The sequence below is a fragment of the Lolium perenne genome, chromosome 2 (assembly GCF_019359855.2).
Source record: "Lolium perenne isolate Kyuss_39 chromosome 2, Kyuss_2.0, whole genome shotgun sequence".
In the NCBI taxonomy this organism is placed as follows: domain Eukaryota; kingdom Viridiplantae; phylum Streptophyta; class Magnoliopsida; order Poales; family Poaceae; genus Lolium; species Lolium perenne.
The window spans coordinates 317,909,816-317,923,478 of NC_067245.2; the positions used below are offsets into that span (position 1 = coordinate 317,909,816).

At 44.0% G+C, this 13,663-nt stretch overlaps 1 protein-coding gene and 1 pseudogene across 1 annotated transcript; one reads left to right on the forward strand and one right to left on the reverse strand.

The window, feature by feature from the left end:
- Nucleotides 1-474: 474 nt before the first annotated feature.
- On the reverse strand, nt 475-4,396 carry LOC127336701 (N-acylphosphatidylethanolamine synthase-like). The gene is made up of 5 exons (XM_051363542.2): nt 4,106-4,396; nt 3,302-3,429; nt 2,423-2,508; nt 2,167-2,304; nt 475-1,158 (listed from the first exon to the last, which is right to left on the reverse strand). The coding sequence occupies exons 1-5, from the start codon at nt 4,345-4,347 to the stop codon at nt 871-873; spliced, it is 882 nt and encodes a 293-aa protein (XP_051219502.1). The 5' UTR covers nt 4,348-4,396; the 3' UTR covers nt 475-870.
- Nucleotides 4,397-5,685: 1,289 nt separating this feature from the next.
- Nucleotides 5,686-8,267, forward strand: LOC127336704 (flavanone 3-dioxygenase 3-like; annotated as a pseudogene).
- The last annotated feature ends 5,396 nt before the right edge of the window (nt 8,268-13,663 follow it).

Genomic DNA, 13,663 nt, shown 5'->3' on the forward strand with positions numbered 1-13,663 from the left:
AAGATTTTTCATTTTACCAAAGAGAATGCGGATGAAATAGTGCTGGTGCAACTCATTGAATAAGAAAAGAAAGATCGACACACACAAAACTGTAGCAATATATCATCTTTAATTAAGAGTACTGTGTGCAACGTTTCATTTCAAATGTTCCTTGTCAGTGCAGTGCAAATCTGTAAAAAATGATGGTATCTCAGAGATACAGAGATTTCCATATACCTTTTCAAAACCAGTGTGAATAATAGGCAAAGCTACTGGGGTTACAGGTGCTCGCACAATAAGACTGGCAGTTGCCCACTTCAGTCGTCTGATTGGCTGGTGATCTTGGGCTTGAGGGAATGAATGCAACTGTTTGAATATGTCATGACGAAATTTACAATCAAATAAAGGCCAGTATTTGCAAACATAAGCACACCATCTGTTAATGACAGAATGACTGATACTGAAATGAAGAATATGATCAAAACAGGTCACCCAAGAGCCAAAAATTCACGTCCGTAATATTAATCTCTTTGAACATATTGGCAACATAGGCTGGCATGTACAACTTATTGTTATGTAAAACTCATCATAACAAAAAGACAAGAATATCAGTGCTGCTGGTTCAAATAAATATGATTTGGGTGCAAATATAGTGACCATTAATGACAGTCAAGTTGTCTGAACTCTAATTGTCCTAACTGCTTCTATCGTACATTTAGGAAGGTGCAATGTCCAACCATTACTCATCCTGTTTGCACCTATTGTGTTCGCATCATCTTAAACTAGCTAGTGGAGCTATTAGCTATATCTGATTCCGAACCAACACAACAAGGTACTGGAGAAAAAAATGGAGGCCCTCCGTCCTTGGCCCATTGTGGAAGAACAAAATGATCAATGTTGCTTCTGGTTCAGAAGCGTTTTCCTCAACCCCTCCATCACAGACTGAATCTTGTCCGACATCTTCTGGTAAAGCCATCTCTGCGCTGCCTCGTCTAGCCCCTCAGGTGTGATGGTCGGCCAGCCCTTCCTTTCAAACGATGTGTCTTGGGGTATCGTTGCTGCTTCCTGCTTTAAGCTCGGCAGATCAAATTCTACTGGTTCTCCCACAATAATTTGTATCTCCTTGCCGCAGAGGGGCAATGGTGGACGGCGCCCAAAGAATGATTTCTCTGGCATGACCTACAGTCCAGCAGGTGGATGTTAAAGTAGCACAAAAGAAATCTTAGTTTTATCAAAGGGAATAAGCTGGGAGTCATTAAGGGAGATGTTCATGAAAAAGTAAAAACCTGACACACAATACTATTGCAATAAATCACATTTCATTAAGAGTAGTATGTATAACATTTAACTTCAAATGTTCCTCACCAATCCAGTGCAAATCTAAGAGAAACAACAACGAAGAAGATTTTCATTTTATCAAAGAGAATGTGGATGAACTAGTGCTGGGAGTCATGCAATTCACTGAATAAGAAAAGAAATATCGACATACACCACTGTAGCAAAAATCATACAGTATTTCATTAAGAGTACTATGTATAACATTTAACTTCAAATGTCCTCATCAATGCAGTATAAATCTAAGAGAAATAACACCGGAGAAGATTTTTATTTTATCAAAGAGAATGTGCATGAACTAGTGCTGGGAGTCATGCAGTTCATTGAATAAGAAAAGAAAAATCGACATACACCACTGTAGCAATAAATCATACAGTATTTTATTAAGAGTACTATGTATAACATTTAACTTCAAATGTCCTCATCAATGGAGTGGAAATCTAAGAGAAATAACACCGAAGAAGATTTCCATTTTATCAAAGAGAATGTGGATGAACTAGTGCTGGGAGTCATGCAATTCATTGAATAAGAAAAGAAAGATCGACATGCACCACTGTAGCAATAAATCATAGTATAACATTTAACTTCAAATGTTCCTCATCAATGCAGTGCAAATCTAAGAGAAATAACACCGAAGAAGACTTTCATTTTACCAAAGAGAATGCTAATGAACTAGTGCTGGGAGTCAGGCAACTCATTGAATAAGAAAAAGATTGGCACACACCACTGTAGCAATATATCATCTTTCATTAACAGTACTGTGTGCAACTTTTGATTTCAAATGTTCTTTGTCAATGCAGTGCAAATCTAAAAACGATGGTATCTCAGAGATAAGAAAAATTTCCATTATACCTTTTCAAAACCAGTGTGAATAATAGGCAAAACTATTGGGGTTACAGGAGCTCGGATAATAAGACTGGCAGTTCCCCACTTCAGTCGTCTGATTGGCTGGTGATCTTGGGCTACTTTTCCTTCAGGGAATGAATGCAACTGTTTGAATGTGTCATGAGGAAATTTACAATCAAATAAAGGCCAGTATTTGTAAACATAAGCACACCATCTGTTAATGACAGAATAACTGATACTGAAATGAAGAATATGTGCATACCCAGCTGCCAGTGCTAAGCACTTCAAGGGCTTCATTCATATGCTCTTGATAAATTCCAGCCCCTCTTGTGATCGGCACACATTTTCCTGTGCATACAATTAGTTTTCAGTAGCAAAATCATCAAATTATGTGATACACATCTATGTTGACACTGCCTTGCAACAGAACCTGAAAATGCAAGAATAAAGAAAAAACACAAGCACTCAGCATCTAAAGTACCAATTGAACTAGAGGTCAGATGACATAGATGTTAGCTTATCATCGTTTATGTTATACTAGCACAAAGCAAGGCAAGCATCATATCATTTCATTTGATATATGTAGTAGTACTGAAAAAGAAACATGCAATTTCATGGTAAATGCATACTATATGGAAAATGTGAAATACTGAGAACAAATATACAGTAAGCAACAACATACATAGTGCTTGGAAAAGTTTGATGTTTTTTAGTTAACTTTCTAGAGCTAGTCTTGATAGTGAGTGTCATAAATTAGGACCTCTTAGGTAAACAAAATATCTATGACAGTTGTTAGCGACTCTGTACACATGATGTGAGTTAGCATAGTAGCAACTCCAAACTACGACGGTATTTGCATTTTAAATGAAAACATATAAGTGAGAGCGAAAAGGCCTATTTATTAAATGGGGTTACCAGATGCTTAACTAAAGGATGCAATAAAATGGCACTGCTATAGCAACATTTCTTATCTTGAAATTGACTACAATCCACGCCGGAGCACGCTGCACAGCATGAGTTAGAACAAGCGAAAGTGATGTTTCGGGGAGATAACTAGGCCAACATGATGATATGTGACAATGTACCATACTGAGTATCATAATACGCAATATAAATAATAAAGAAGCACAAGGAGCCTCACCGACTCTAAACATGTAAGACATGAATGCATTTCTGAAGCAGATATCCTCAGCTGTCAACACCCATCTTGCAAGCTTCGCATCTGTAATAGGGAAACCCTTGAATCCCCACATAAACGGGTCATCTATCCTGTACAAAAAGTACAAGTACAGGATAGCCTCGAGGTTACCAAAACTCCGGACACACAAGAAGCGTATATAGAAAACAATATATGCCGCACTAGTTCGTAACATCTGGCACCTATCCATGGCACGTGTACAATACACCAAATGCTAAGACAACACATCATATATAAGATAGATCTGTCTTGTCGATTGCATACACGGCTTCTAGAAAATCACGATTTCAATCTACACTAAGTCGATGTGGCATGTAAAAAAGAGAGCAATATGCGCCTTCGTGAAATTTAACTAAAATTTCAACACTTAAATTGAAACCCAACATGTGGACGCCTGCTGGCCGATGAGGTTTGTCGAAAACTCTGAATTATAACTGCAGAGTATCTGAGTTCTAATAATGGTTCATAGAAATCCACTACTCATGCTGTTGACCAATAAACCCCAATGAACAGACACGACTGAATGCAATAGCATCAATCCTAAAAGTAAATGGCATCAGCGAAGGGCTCTATTTGCAGGTTACCGACCCACGCAATTTGCACAGATTCGCAACCGGGTGCTGCCACAAGGACAGATCAGAATACTCGCACAAACAGCAACTCCGATCTCTCCGCCTAAATCTAGCTCGAAGCCATTAACAGTAAGAGTAATACGCGGGGTGGCGGGGCGAGAGAGCGGAGACATACGTGGACATGTGGTTGCTGACGGTGAGGAGCGGCGTGCCGGGGGGCCGCGACTTGACGACGCGGTGGAGGGCGTCGGCGTTGTGGACGGTGGTGGTGTTGAGCAGCGCCATGTACGCCTTGGCGACGGTGCCGATGGCGCCGATCACCGCGGCGCGCGGGACGCCGCCCAGGTGGCCGGCGCGCCCCGCCCACCGCAGCGTCCGCGCCGCCGCCGCCGCCGCAGCGTCGGCTGACGCCGCCATCTTTTTACCCTCTTTGTCCTTTCTTCTCGCGTGTTTTTTTTTCCTTCTGCTCCTCTGCTGCCGTGTTGGTCGTGGACGGCGGCGGGCAGCGACCCTTTTTCTGCGGCGTGGGCCGCGCTCGGGCGGTGACCTGGGCCCGGCCCGTATCAAGTTCAACAAAACTCTTGTGTTCGATCGTGGGCCGACCTGCCAGCGGTTATTAGGCCTCCCGAATTTGACGTGAACTGGAGAGGATGTACTACAATGTTCTAGGGGAAGACTGGATAAGCTGTTCCGTTTACTTACAGTTAACCCGAGTGCTAAAAAGTGCACGAGTGCTATTTAAACTTAGAAAATGCAAAGCATCACAGATGCCATATGTTTCAGTCCCAAGACAGGTGGCTTCACACGAACCACCAGCCAAAGCATCCAAACCCTGGAACTTGAACACCTTATAACCAAGTAAAAGAAAAACATGGCAGAAAGTTCCATGGTGGACACGTCTGCTGCAAGATAGTAAGCACGGACGAGGCTCATCCACATCCACGGTCTCTGCTACTACAAAGTTTATTGCCACTAATTGGTAACAGGGCAGCCTACGAGAAGCGCCAGAAATAGCTTTTTTTCGGTGGCACTGCACCAAACAATGAGCTAACCAAAGCTTCCATTCAGATTCAGACCGGCAGCAGCTTCTAGTGCCCTCCATCAGCCCCTCCTGGACAGGCACCAGAAACACAAACGGAAGCAAGTTGCCGCTGTTATTCCCATACGATGCTTGTAGTTGAGTCACACGAAAAATCCCCAGTTGCACTTCAACGCGTAAGCAGGAAGAAAGAGTGCAGTGGACGAGAGCGACGCCACCATCCGGGACACTGCCAAAATCAAGCTTTTTCGGACCCTCATACTTGCACCAGGAATCCAGCGTCCATCAGCACAACCCTGGACAGCAGCAAAAACATTGGCAGAAAACAAGTTGTGTCCATATAAGATATTATCAGTATTGCCATTATTGTTGCCTAATCCCTAAACAAAAACCAATTGCATAACAGGAGGAAAAGAGTAGGATGGAAAAAACCGGCTGAGCCTGGAGCGTAGTGTTAAGATATAGTGTCAAGATACTCCAATTTGCTTATGCGGCGGCACACAGGCGACATGCACATTCCCAAGGTAGGACCCGCGAAGGAGCTTCCCCTGGACCAGTAATAATAAATATATTGCCAAGTGCATGCATGGATGGTGATGGATGGCTTGACCTCTCATTTGGAGTGATCATTGTCCAGGTGAGGAGGATCAGAATCTGTATACCGTACTGGTATGCCTGCAGAGGGATGCAGACAGTGGTTTCCTGGGTTACCTGGAATGGACCTGCCTATAAGTAGATGTTATCCCATAGGACAACACTTCACCCTGTTCTGATTCTGCATAGTAAGATTGGACTCTGGTGGTCAGTCAACATGTCTGATGACTCAAAGAGTATCCCTCCGGAACAGCTGCCATCGGATGACCTCCACCCGCCGCCAATGCCGGTGATCAACCTGGGTCACCTTATTCTTGAACCCGAAACACGATCCGGTGTGGTAGAAGATATCGCCAAAGCATGCCATGATCTCGGGTACTTCCAGGTATGCTCCCCGAGAACATTTCTTGTTTTTTTCCTTTTACCTTGTCATTTCTCCCACTGTCCAAACTCACATAGTTAACATTGCCACTTGTGCACACTGTGCTAGAATGTAGATCAAGGAAGCTGACCTGTACATGGAAAATGTGAGAAAATTAAACTAGATTTGCCATTGTAGAAACGTTCCAAAAAGGGCTAGGAGGACCTCCTTTCAAATACCGCAGACATATTTGTTAGTATACGCAGAAGATTCTTACAGGAGCATGGTTTGATGAGCTCCATTCCCACTTTTGGCCCCCAAATGAGGAGTTTGAGCTATGCATAATTAGGTGTATATAGAGTATAACAGACCGCACACATAATTGTACGAGACAATGGCGACTGTCTGAAACTAGATCAAATGGAGGACGACCAGTTCCTTTATGTCGCTTGGTTGCAGGGAAACTGACAAATAGAATGAAGCGAAAAGTTCAAACCCATTTCGCCACTCAGTAGTCCAGTATTCATGGGAATGACAAAACTACTAGTTGAAGCTCACTTTAGTACTCACAAATGGTAGATATTCCTATACTTGTCGCATTCTTCATATTTTTTCTTTATGTGCATATATCCAGAAAGCATTGCGCTTTATGTAAATTTCTTTTTATCTGTAAATCCGTCTTCATTAATTTAATGTACAATATGTAACAGAAAGCTTCTACAGTCCATATGCACAAGCATATGTTTCTTCATTATTAGTCAACAGTTGGTCAAAGTTCTAAACCTGTAACAAAGTCTAAGCTTACTCATTAATGGCTGGTTTAACTCTAGTTCCTGGGTCCATGTAGGCACAACAAGGAAGCGAACAGTATTGCTGTGGTTTGTTTTCTGACAAAGGTGATCTTCCATTAATGGAAATAAAAAAACCAATTGATATAAAATGTGCCTTATGTGCATATAAAAATGCTCAAGCTTCAAGTTTCAGTGTTTCACACATAAGGGATGTCAAGGTTCTCAAGGATTAATGACTAAAACATATGAGAAAAGAAAAGAATTCGTCAGAATGTTTCTTCTTCTGATTAAGTAACTACATAAAAGGATAACTTAAGCTACTGTCTTTTCCTAGAACCCTTGTTGGACACTAACTAACTAGCAGGTGGTAAGCAAAGAAAGAAAGCTTATATGTGTATCCAGTCTCTGATGATTCCTCCATTTTTGCAGGTTATAAACCATGGGATCAATCAATCTGTCATGGATGGTGCTTTTGAAGCAGCTTTAGATTTCTTCAAACTGCCAAGTGAGATAAAGGAAGAGTTTGCATCAGACGACCTTCGACAGCCTGTTAGATATGACACCAGCTCAAAGGATGGCATTAGTATGTCAAGGGCATTCCTAAAGCATTATGCCCATCCCCTCAGTGATTGGATGCAATATTGGCCAGAAAAGCCACCAATCTACAGGTAAAAGATCATCTTACAAAATCTACTTACATTCTCAAACTACAGAACTAAATGTGTGTGTGTTTCTGTAAGAGCCAGAATAACTCCATTTTTGTTTACTGAAAACAGGAAACACATGGGAAATTTTGCTGTTGAAGTAAGGAGGGTGGCTTTGCAGCTCATGGAGGCAATACTTGAAGGCCTGGGATTGGGCAAGGATTACCAACATGAGAAATTTGAAGAAGGATTGCAGCTAATGTCAGTGAATTGCTACCCTAAAGAATCAGAAGGTGATGTGGCGATAGGGCTGGCACCGCATTCTGATTACGGATTCCTTACCATCTTGCTCACAAGTTGTCGGGGCCTGGAGGTCGTTGATCGCAACAGCAACAGCTGGAAAGTGGTACAGCAACTTCCACATGCATTGAATGTCCACGTAGGAGACCACATGGAAGTTCTGAGTAATGGTCGAGTAAAGACTGTTGTGCACCGTGCTCTTCTGAATCCTGAAGAAGAAAGGATCTCTATAGCTAGCATCCTTGGTTTTGCACTGCATGAGAAGGTCGCATGTGCCAAAGAGCTAGTGGATGAACAAAATCCCAAAAAGTACAAAGAGAGCAGTTTCAACGACTTTCTAGATTTTCTCACAAGTAATATGGACAACAAGGACAGGAACTTTCTTGGGAGCATTAGGATGTGAGGAGCATAATTACTAATTGAGGTATAATCTTTACTTGAAGCCCCAAAGCAGATGCTATGAGAAGCTCTACGCTTACAAAGATTCCCCCTGTCTGTTTGGATTACTTATCTGTAATAGTTCTAAATCATGTATCGGTAGTTTGTTCCCATGTTTTTTTTTTCCCTTTCATCGTTATATTGTAACTGGTCTGTAACAGGTAAAGAAAAATCCACCATGTAAATTTATCCAGTACGATGTATTGTACTATGTTAAAACTTTCATGTTACATGGATGAATTACTTTCTTCTTTGAAAGAAAACTGTAGGGGAAGCCGTAATGAATTCTCCCTCACTTCCTTCAATGTTTTGACTCTACATGCCACATGAATGGATATATGTCACTTTGATATCGGCATGCCACTTGTAATAGTACCACTCCTGACAGATGTCAGCTTTTAGTTTGCCAGTCTCTCCCTTCGTGACATACTTAGTTTAGTGGTTTAATTGTTTTGCAAATTTTCCAGAGGAAACCAAATCGAAAGTTAAACTCCGACTCGGTCTCGAACACCAGCAAAATTCAGTTAGAAAGGAGATGGTAACCCAACCAAAGTCCAAACTAACGTCACTAAACTCATATCAATCCTTGGCAAGGCTGGTCCCCCTAATGCGGGATTAAAGTAGCATGAATGCGGTTTCATTCTGGTTCCTAAAATGTAGGGTTGGGAAATGGAAGAGGAATATGAAGATGAAGAGGAACCTTCCTTAGCAGCACATTCTGAGTGCCAAGTGCCCAATTGGAGTGGTAATAGGGGAATTGTCCTGGAGAGCGCCTAAACCCTGCCTCCAGAGACCCCAACTTGGTAGATGTTGGCATATATACTACTAGGAAAACTAAAGAATTGAAGGACCATGCGATCCATTGCAAGCTTACACACCAAAAACTCTGCATAAATAGTTAAATACGCTACGCCCTCGTCCTGTCGTCCACCTTCCTTCGGACCACAACCTCTTCCTGCCCGCTGTTGGCGGCTACAAAAACGCCTCGAGAAGGACCCGTCTACGGGGAGCTCGGCATCGGCGGGGGTGAGCGGATCTAAGAGACACCGGCGCCATACCGTGCCCAGAGAGTTAGAAGTAGCGGGGAGATAGGGCGGCTCCTACTAACCCGCGCGGTGCCGTTGCCGAGGAAGCAGATGCAGACAAGGTGTAATATGGGGAGGCGTCGGGACGTACCAGTACCGGCGGCGAGATCCCGGGCCGCTGCGCTGCCGCCACACACCGGCCGTTGAGGCATTTCGGCGGCGTGTCACTGGAATCGCCTGCGCCGGTAATGCTTCCGATCTTCCCAGCAATGGCCGCAAATCCGGGCTGGCCTGGAATGAACTCGAGAGTTGGGCTGGGCCTGAATCCAAAGCCTTTCCACGACAGGCCGCCTACTAGCGAAGAGCCCCTCCCTTGTGTCTATAGCAAATTCGGGGTACCATTAGAAAAAGACCCAACTTTAAGAAGGGAAACATCTTCCTCGCATTAAATGAGCGATTGACACGTGGCAGATGTAGGACGCAAGCGCGCAACAACCAGCCACGCGGGCGAGAGGGCATGCAAGAAGTACAGCGCGGGACGCGCGCACAACTACGCTCGAGCGAGTATACATCCGCGCGGACGAGTACATCGAGGTTTCGTCCATCCACGAGAGGTAGCTAGCAGGAGCACAACTTTCTGAGATCCAATTTTGTAAACGTGATGACGTATATCACGTGCACTATATCAAAGTACAAGTACAACTCAATGAACATCTAACTACACTTGCGTATAACACACGAGTACAGTTGCACACACAGGTGAGTACAAATACAATAACGCACACGAGCAGTCTGATCAGCGCACACGAGTAAATCTGATCGCGCACACGAACGAGTACACGTACAGTCGCGCACACGAGTAAGTACAGTCGCGTACACGAACGAGTACAGGTACACTCGCGCACACGAGTAAAGGAAAAAATGCAGCAAATACATTCAAAACAGAAATACTAATCAGTTAGGTACACACCACGAGTATAACCATAGTAGTATAGGAAGTACAAAAAAAGTATCTTAAAACCTATCAACATGGGATCTAGTTTTAAAAATCTCGACGAGAGGGTCTCAAAAGTGAAAACGGTTCGTAATTTAAACTTACGGTTCTCAAGATATTTCATTTTGAAAAAACGAATCTAGGAAAAAAAAGGGAAAAACTGACACAACCCAGCTCCCATGTCTTCTCTCTCCTTTCTCATCCCTACCTTGCTTCCCCTTGCGACACGTGGCGACCAGGGAGATCACTTCCCAAGAATTTTCTGGCACCACAGCGCGCCACTTGTCGCGTGCGGAGCGAGTTGTCTTCCCTTCGCGAAGATCGGCCTTTTTCTAACGATTTCGCAAATTCGGCGATTCCTATACCCTCGTTGCGTCTGTTAGGGCATCTCCAACGGACGACGCATAACGGACGTGAGCGACCGTTTGCGTCCGCGGAGACCGAAAATGCGTGCAGGCCCTGCTCAAGCGAGGCGACGCATAAAGTGGCCGGGCCGTCAGCGGCGACGCAAACCTGGCCTAAATATGCGCCGAGTTTGCGTCTCCGCGGTCACGCCGATTGTCCGCCAAAACTTACGTCGGACCGGCGCGTCAGTGGCAGGGAGGCCGATAACATTCCCGCCAGTGGCCATTCCCCGCGCGAAAAATCAAAGTAGACCGGCGCCAGTAGTCCAGAAGCGATGGACGTCCTCGCCGCCGCAGCCCACAACCATGGATTAGGGAACCCTCGCACCAGCCGCCGCCACAGACTCCACCCATAGCCACGACCATAGCGACAATGGAGGCCGCAGGTCCGGCGGACGCAAAGCGTGCCGCCACTGGCTAAGAAGGGCTTCAATATGGTCCATTGCTGGGACAAGCTGAAGGGCGCGCAAAAGTGGCAGACAAGCTTTGCGGCCTACGATGAAGCTGTGAAGAATGGGACATCGGTTAACGTCGATGGCGAAGACGACGATCATGGCCATCATTGACAAGGGATTAACTCGTCAATGCCTACGTATTGTAGACTTAGGGTTTCGTAAGAAGTAGAGGGCAAGTTGATCTCGAAGGTTCAGCCGAACAAAGGTGCTCAACTCAATATTACGGTGGCTAGGTTACAATGATTCGGTCCTTTCTTTCACCCTCGACTTCCCATTTATAGGCGAAGCCGAGGCTTTTCCTTATCGTACAAGTTACAAATTGCCGGGCCGCGTTGGGCCTTTCCTTATATTGATACAAGTTTCCTACAATAACTCTAGCTAGCTTCCTAATCCGAGGACCTCCAACCTCCTGGGCCTCCAAAGCTTCGGGTCCATGGGCTTCCTGCTTTCCTGTGGACCTGGGGTACTTATTCGACATGCCCTGTAGGCATACCTATGTCAGTAGCCCCCAAGATTTTACTTGAGTCGTAGAGTCGAGTGAAATCTCCATCTTGTATCTGTTTAACAATACTTTCGATTTGTATTCAATTTTTACCCAATGTCTATATTGTACAGGGATAATGGTAAATGAGGCTGGTTCATCTGACGGATTAGGTACCAGTTAATTGCTCTCGTGGCAAGCCCGCATAAACCTATTTCAAGTTCAAGTTCCTGGACTCGAACCTGGGATACTGGTATAATTCAATACGTGCCGCTTCAGGACTTACCGTGAATCGAATTCTAGCTATTTTATCGAGTACCCAACGCGTCCGTCGGGATTTTTTTCACATCTGTTGATGTGGATAAGGTGGGAGAACGCATTCCTGTGCGATTCCACGCCACACAGGACGTATCCTGGGGTCTTACCTTCGTAACCCCTTTTGCGAGTCACGACATTTAGAGTTTTTATCGCAGCAGGCGCGCTCTGAGAATATATTGTCGAGTACCTTTGAGCGACTGATGGAATACTCCATTTCTTCGGGTTGATGTACTATATTGAATAATATGTTGACTCCCGATAGGAGTACATGACGAGTTACATGTAACTCGAAGATGTACGTAGATTGATTAAGATTCCTCGGCTTCATTCTATATTGTCTTGTCAATATTCTTTCTTTCTACTTCCGATGGAAGTAGCCCCCGAGGCTACATCCGAGTGTTTGCACTTAGGTGTAGGCTCAACTTTTGCTATTTAACCAACTCTATATTTTCATCATCATTACTTCGTTTTATCAGGAGTATATTCAACACTAGCCGATAAGAGTAGCCCCGAGCATATGGACGGGTGCTTGCGGTGGACATAGGCTCCCGATTTGTACTTCTGACCATATATTGTCTTGGCAACTCGAAGATTTATTCAATCATGACGTCGATGCTGACGAAAAACCATGTGTTGTCACCTCGGGAAGACACGTCTGCCAGTGGACCACTGTTTTGTGGGTCCAAAATCTCTGCTCTTTCCCCACGTCGCGCAAGTGGGCTTGCACGTTCTCCGACATTCTCGGCACGCTCGCAGTAACTTCCTTATTTCCAAAATAAACAGTAAACAAAGTAGCTATCATTATTATTCTCATCATCAAATATAGGAGGCATAATATAATCATAATAAACTTTATCCTCCATAGTAGGTGGCACCAAAATATCACTATCATTATAATCATCATAAATGGGAGGCAAAGTATCATCAAAGTAAATTTTCTCCTCCATGCTTGGGGGACTAAAAATATCATGCTCATCAAAACCAGCTTCCCCAAGCTTAGAATTTTCCATAGCATTAGCAACAATGGTGTTCAAAGCGTTCATACTAATATCATTGCTACTAGCATGCAAATAAGGTTCCATAGGTTTTTAAATTTTCGCATCAAACAATCCATGTCTTAACTCAGGAAATAGATTAAAAAGCTCACAGTTGTTTTCCATTATGCCTAACAAGTGTAAACAAGAAACAAAAAGATGCAATTGCAGGATCTAAAGGAAATAGCTTCGAGCACTCACACACCGGCAACAGTGCTAGGAAATAGCTTAGTAGTCGGAGGATGTGAATACCTTTTACCTTACCTCCCCAGCAACGGCGCCAGAAAATAGCTTAGTTGCCGGGGACCGGAGTGTGAGTGCCGTTTACCTTACCTCCCCGGCAACGGCGCCAGAAAATAGCTTGATGTCTACGCACGCTTCTATTCACGTAAACAGTGTTGGGCCTCCAAGAGCAGAGGTTTGTAGAACAGTGACAAGTTTCCCTTAAGTGAATCACCCAAGGTTTATCGAACTCGGGGAGGTAGAGGTCAAAGATATCCCTCTCAAGCAACCACTGCAATTAAGATACAAGAAGTCTCTTGTGTCCCCAACACACCTAATACACTTGTCAGATGTATAGGTGCACTAGTTCGGCGAAGAGATAGTGAAATACAAGTAATATGGATGAATATGAGTGGTAATAGCAATCTGAAATAAAGATGGCAGCGAGTAAACATGCAGTGGAATAGTAAATAAACGGAGATTCGATGTTCGGAAATAAGGCCTAGGGATCCTACTTTCACTAGTGGACACTCTCAACATTGATCACATAACTGAAACTACTCTACACTCTCTTGTTGGATAACAAACACCATTCATTGTGTAGGGCTACAAGAGCTCCCTCAAGCCGGAGTA

Bases quoted from the DNA above. Each gene is read 5' to 3' on its own strand.
- LOC127336701 (XM_051363542.2), bottom strand. From the start codon at position 4,347: ATGGCGGCGTCAGCCGACGCTGCGGCGGCGGCGGCGGCGCGGACGCTG. The intron at 2,509-3,301 runs GTGAGGCTCCTT...TTGTATGCACAG, and splicing joins GTCTTACATGTTTAGAGTCG to GAAAATGTGTGCCGATCACA. The intron at 2,305-2,422 runs GTATGCACATAT...ACATTCAAACAG, and splicing joins TGCTTAGCACTGGCAGCTGG to TTGCATTCATTCCCTGAAGG.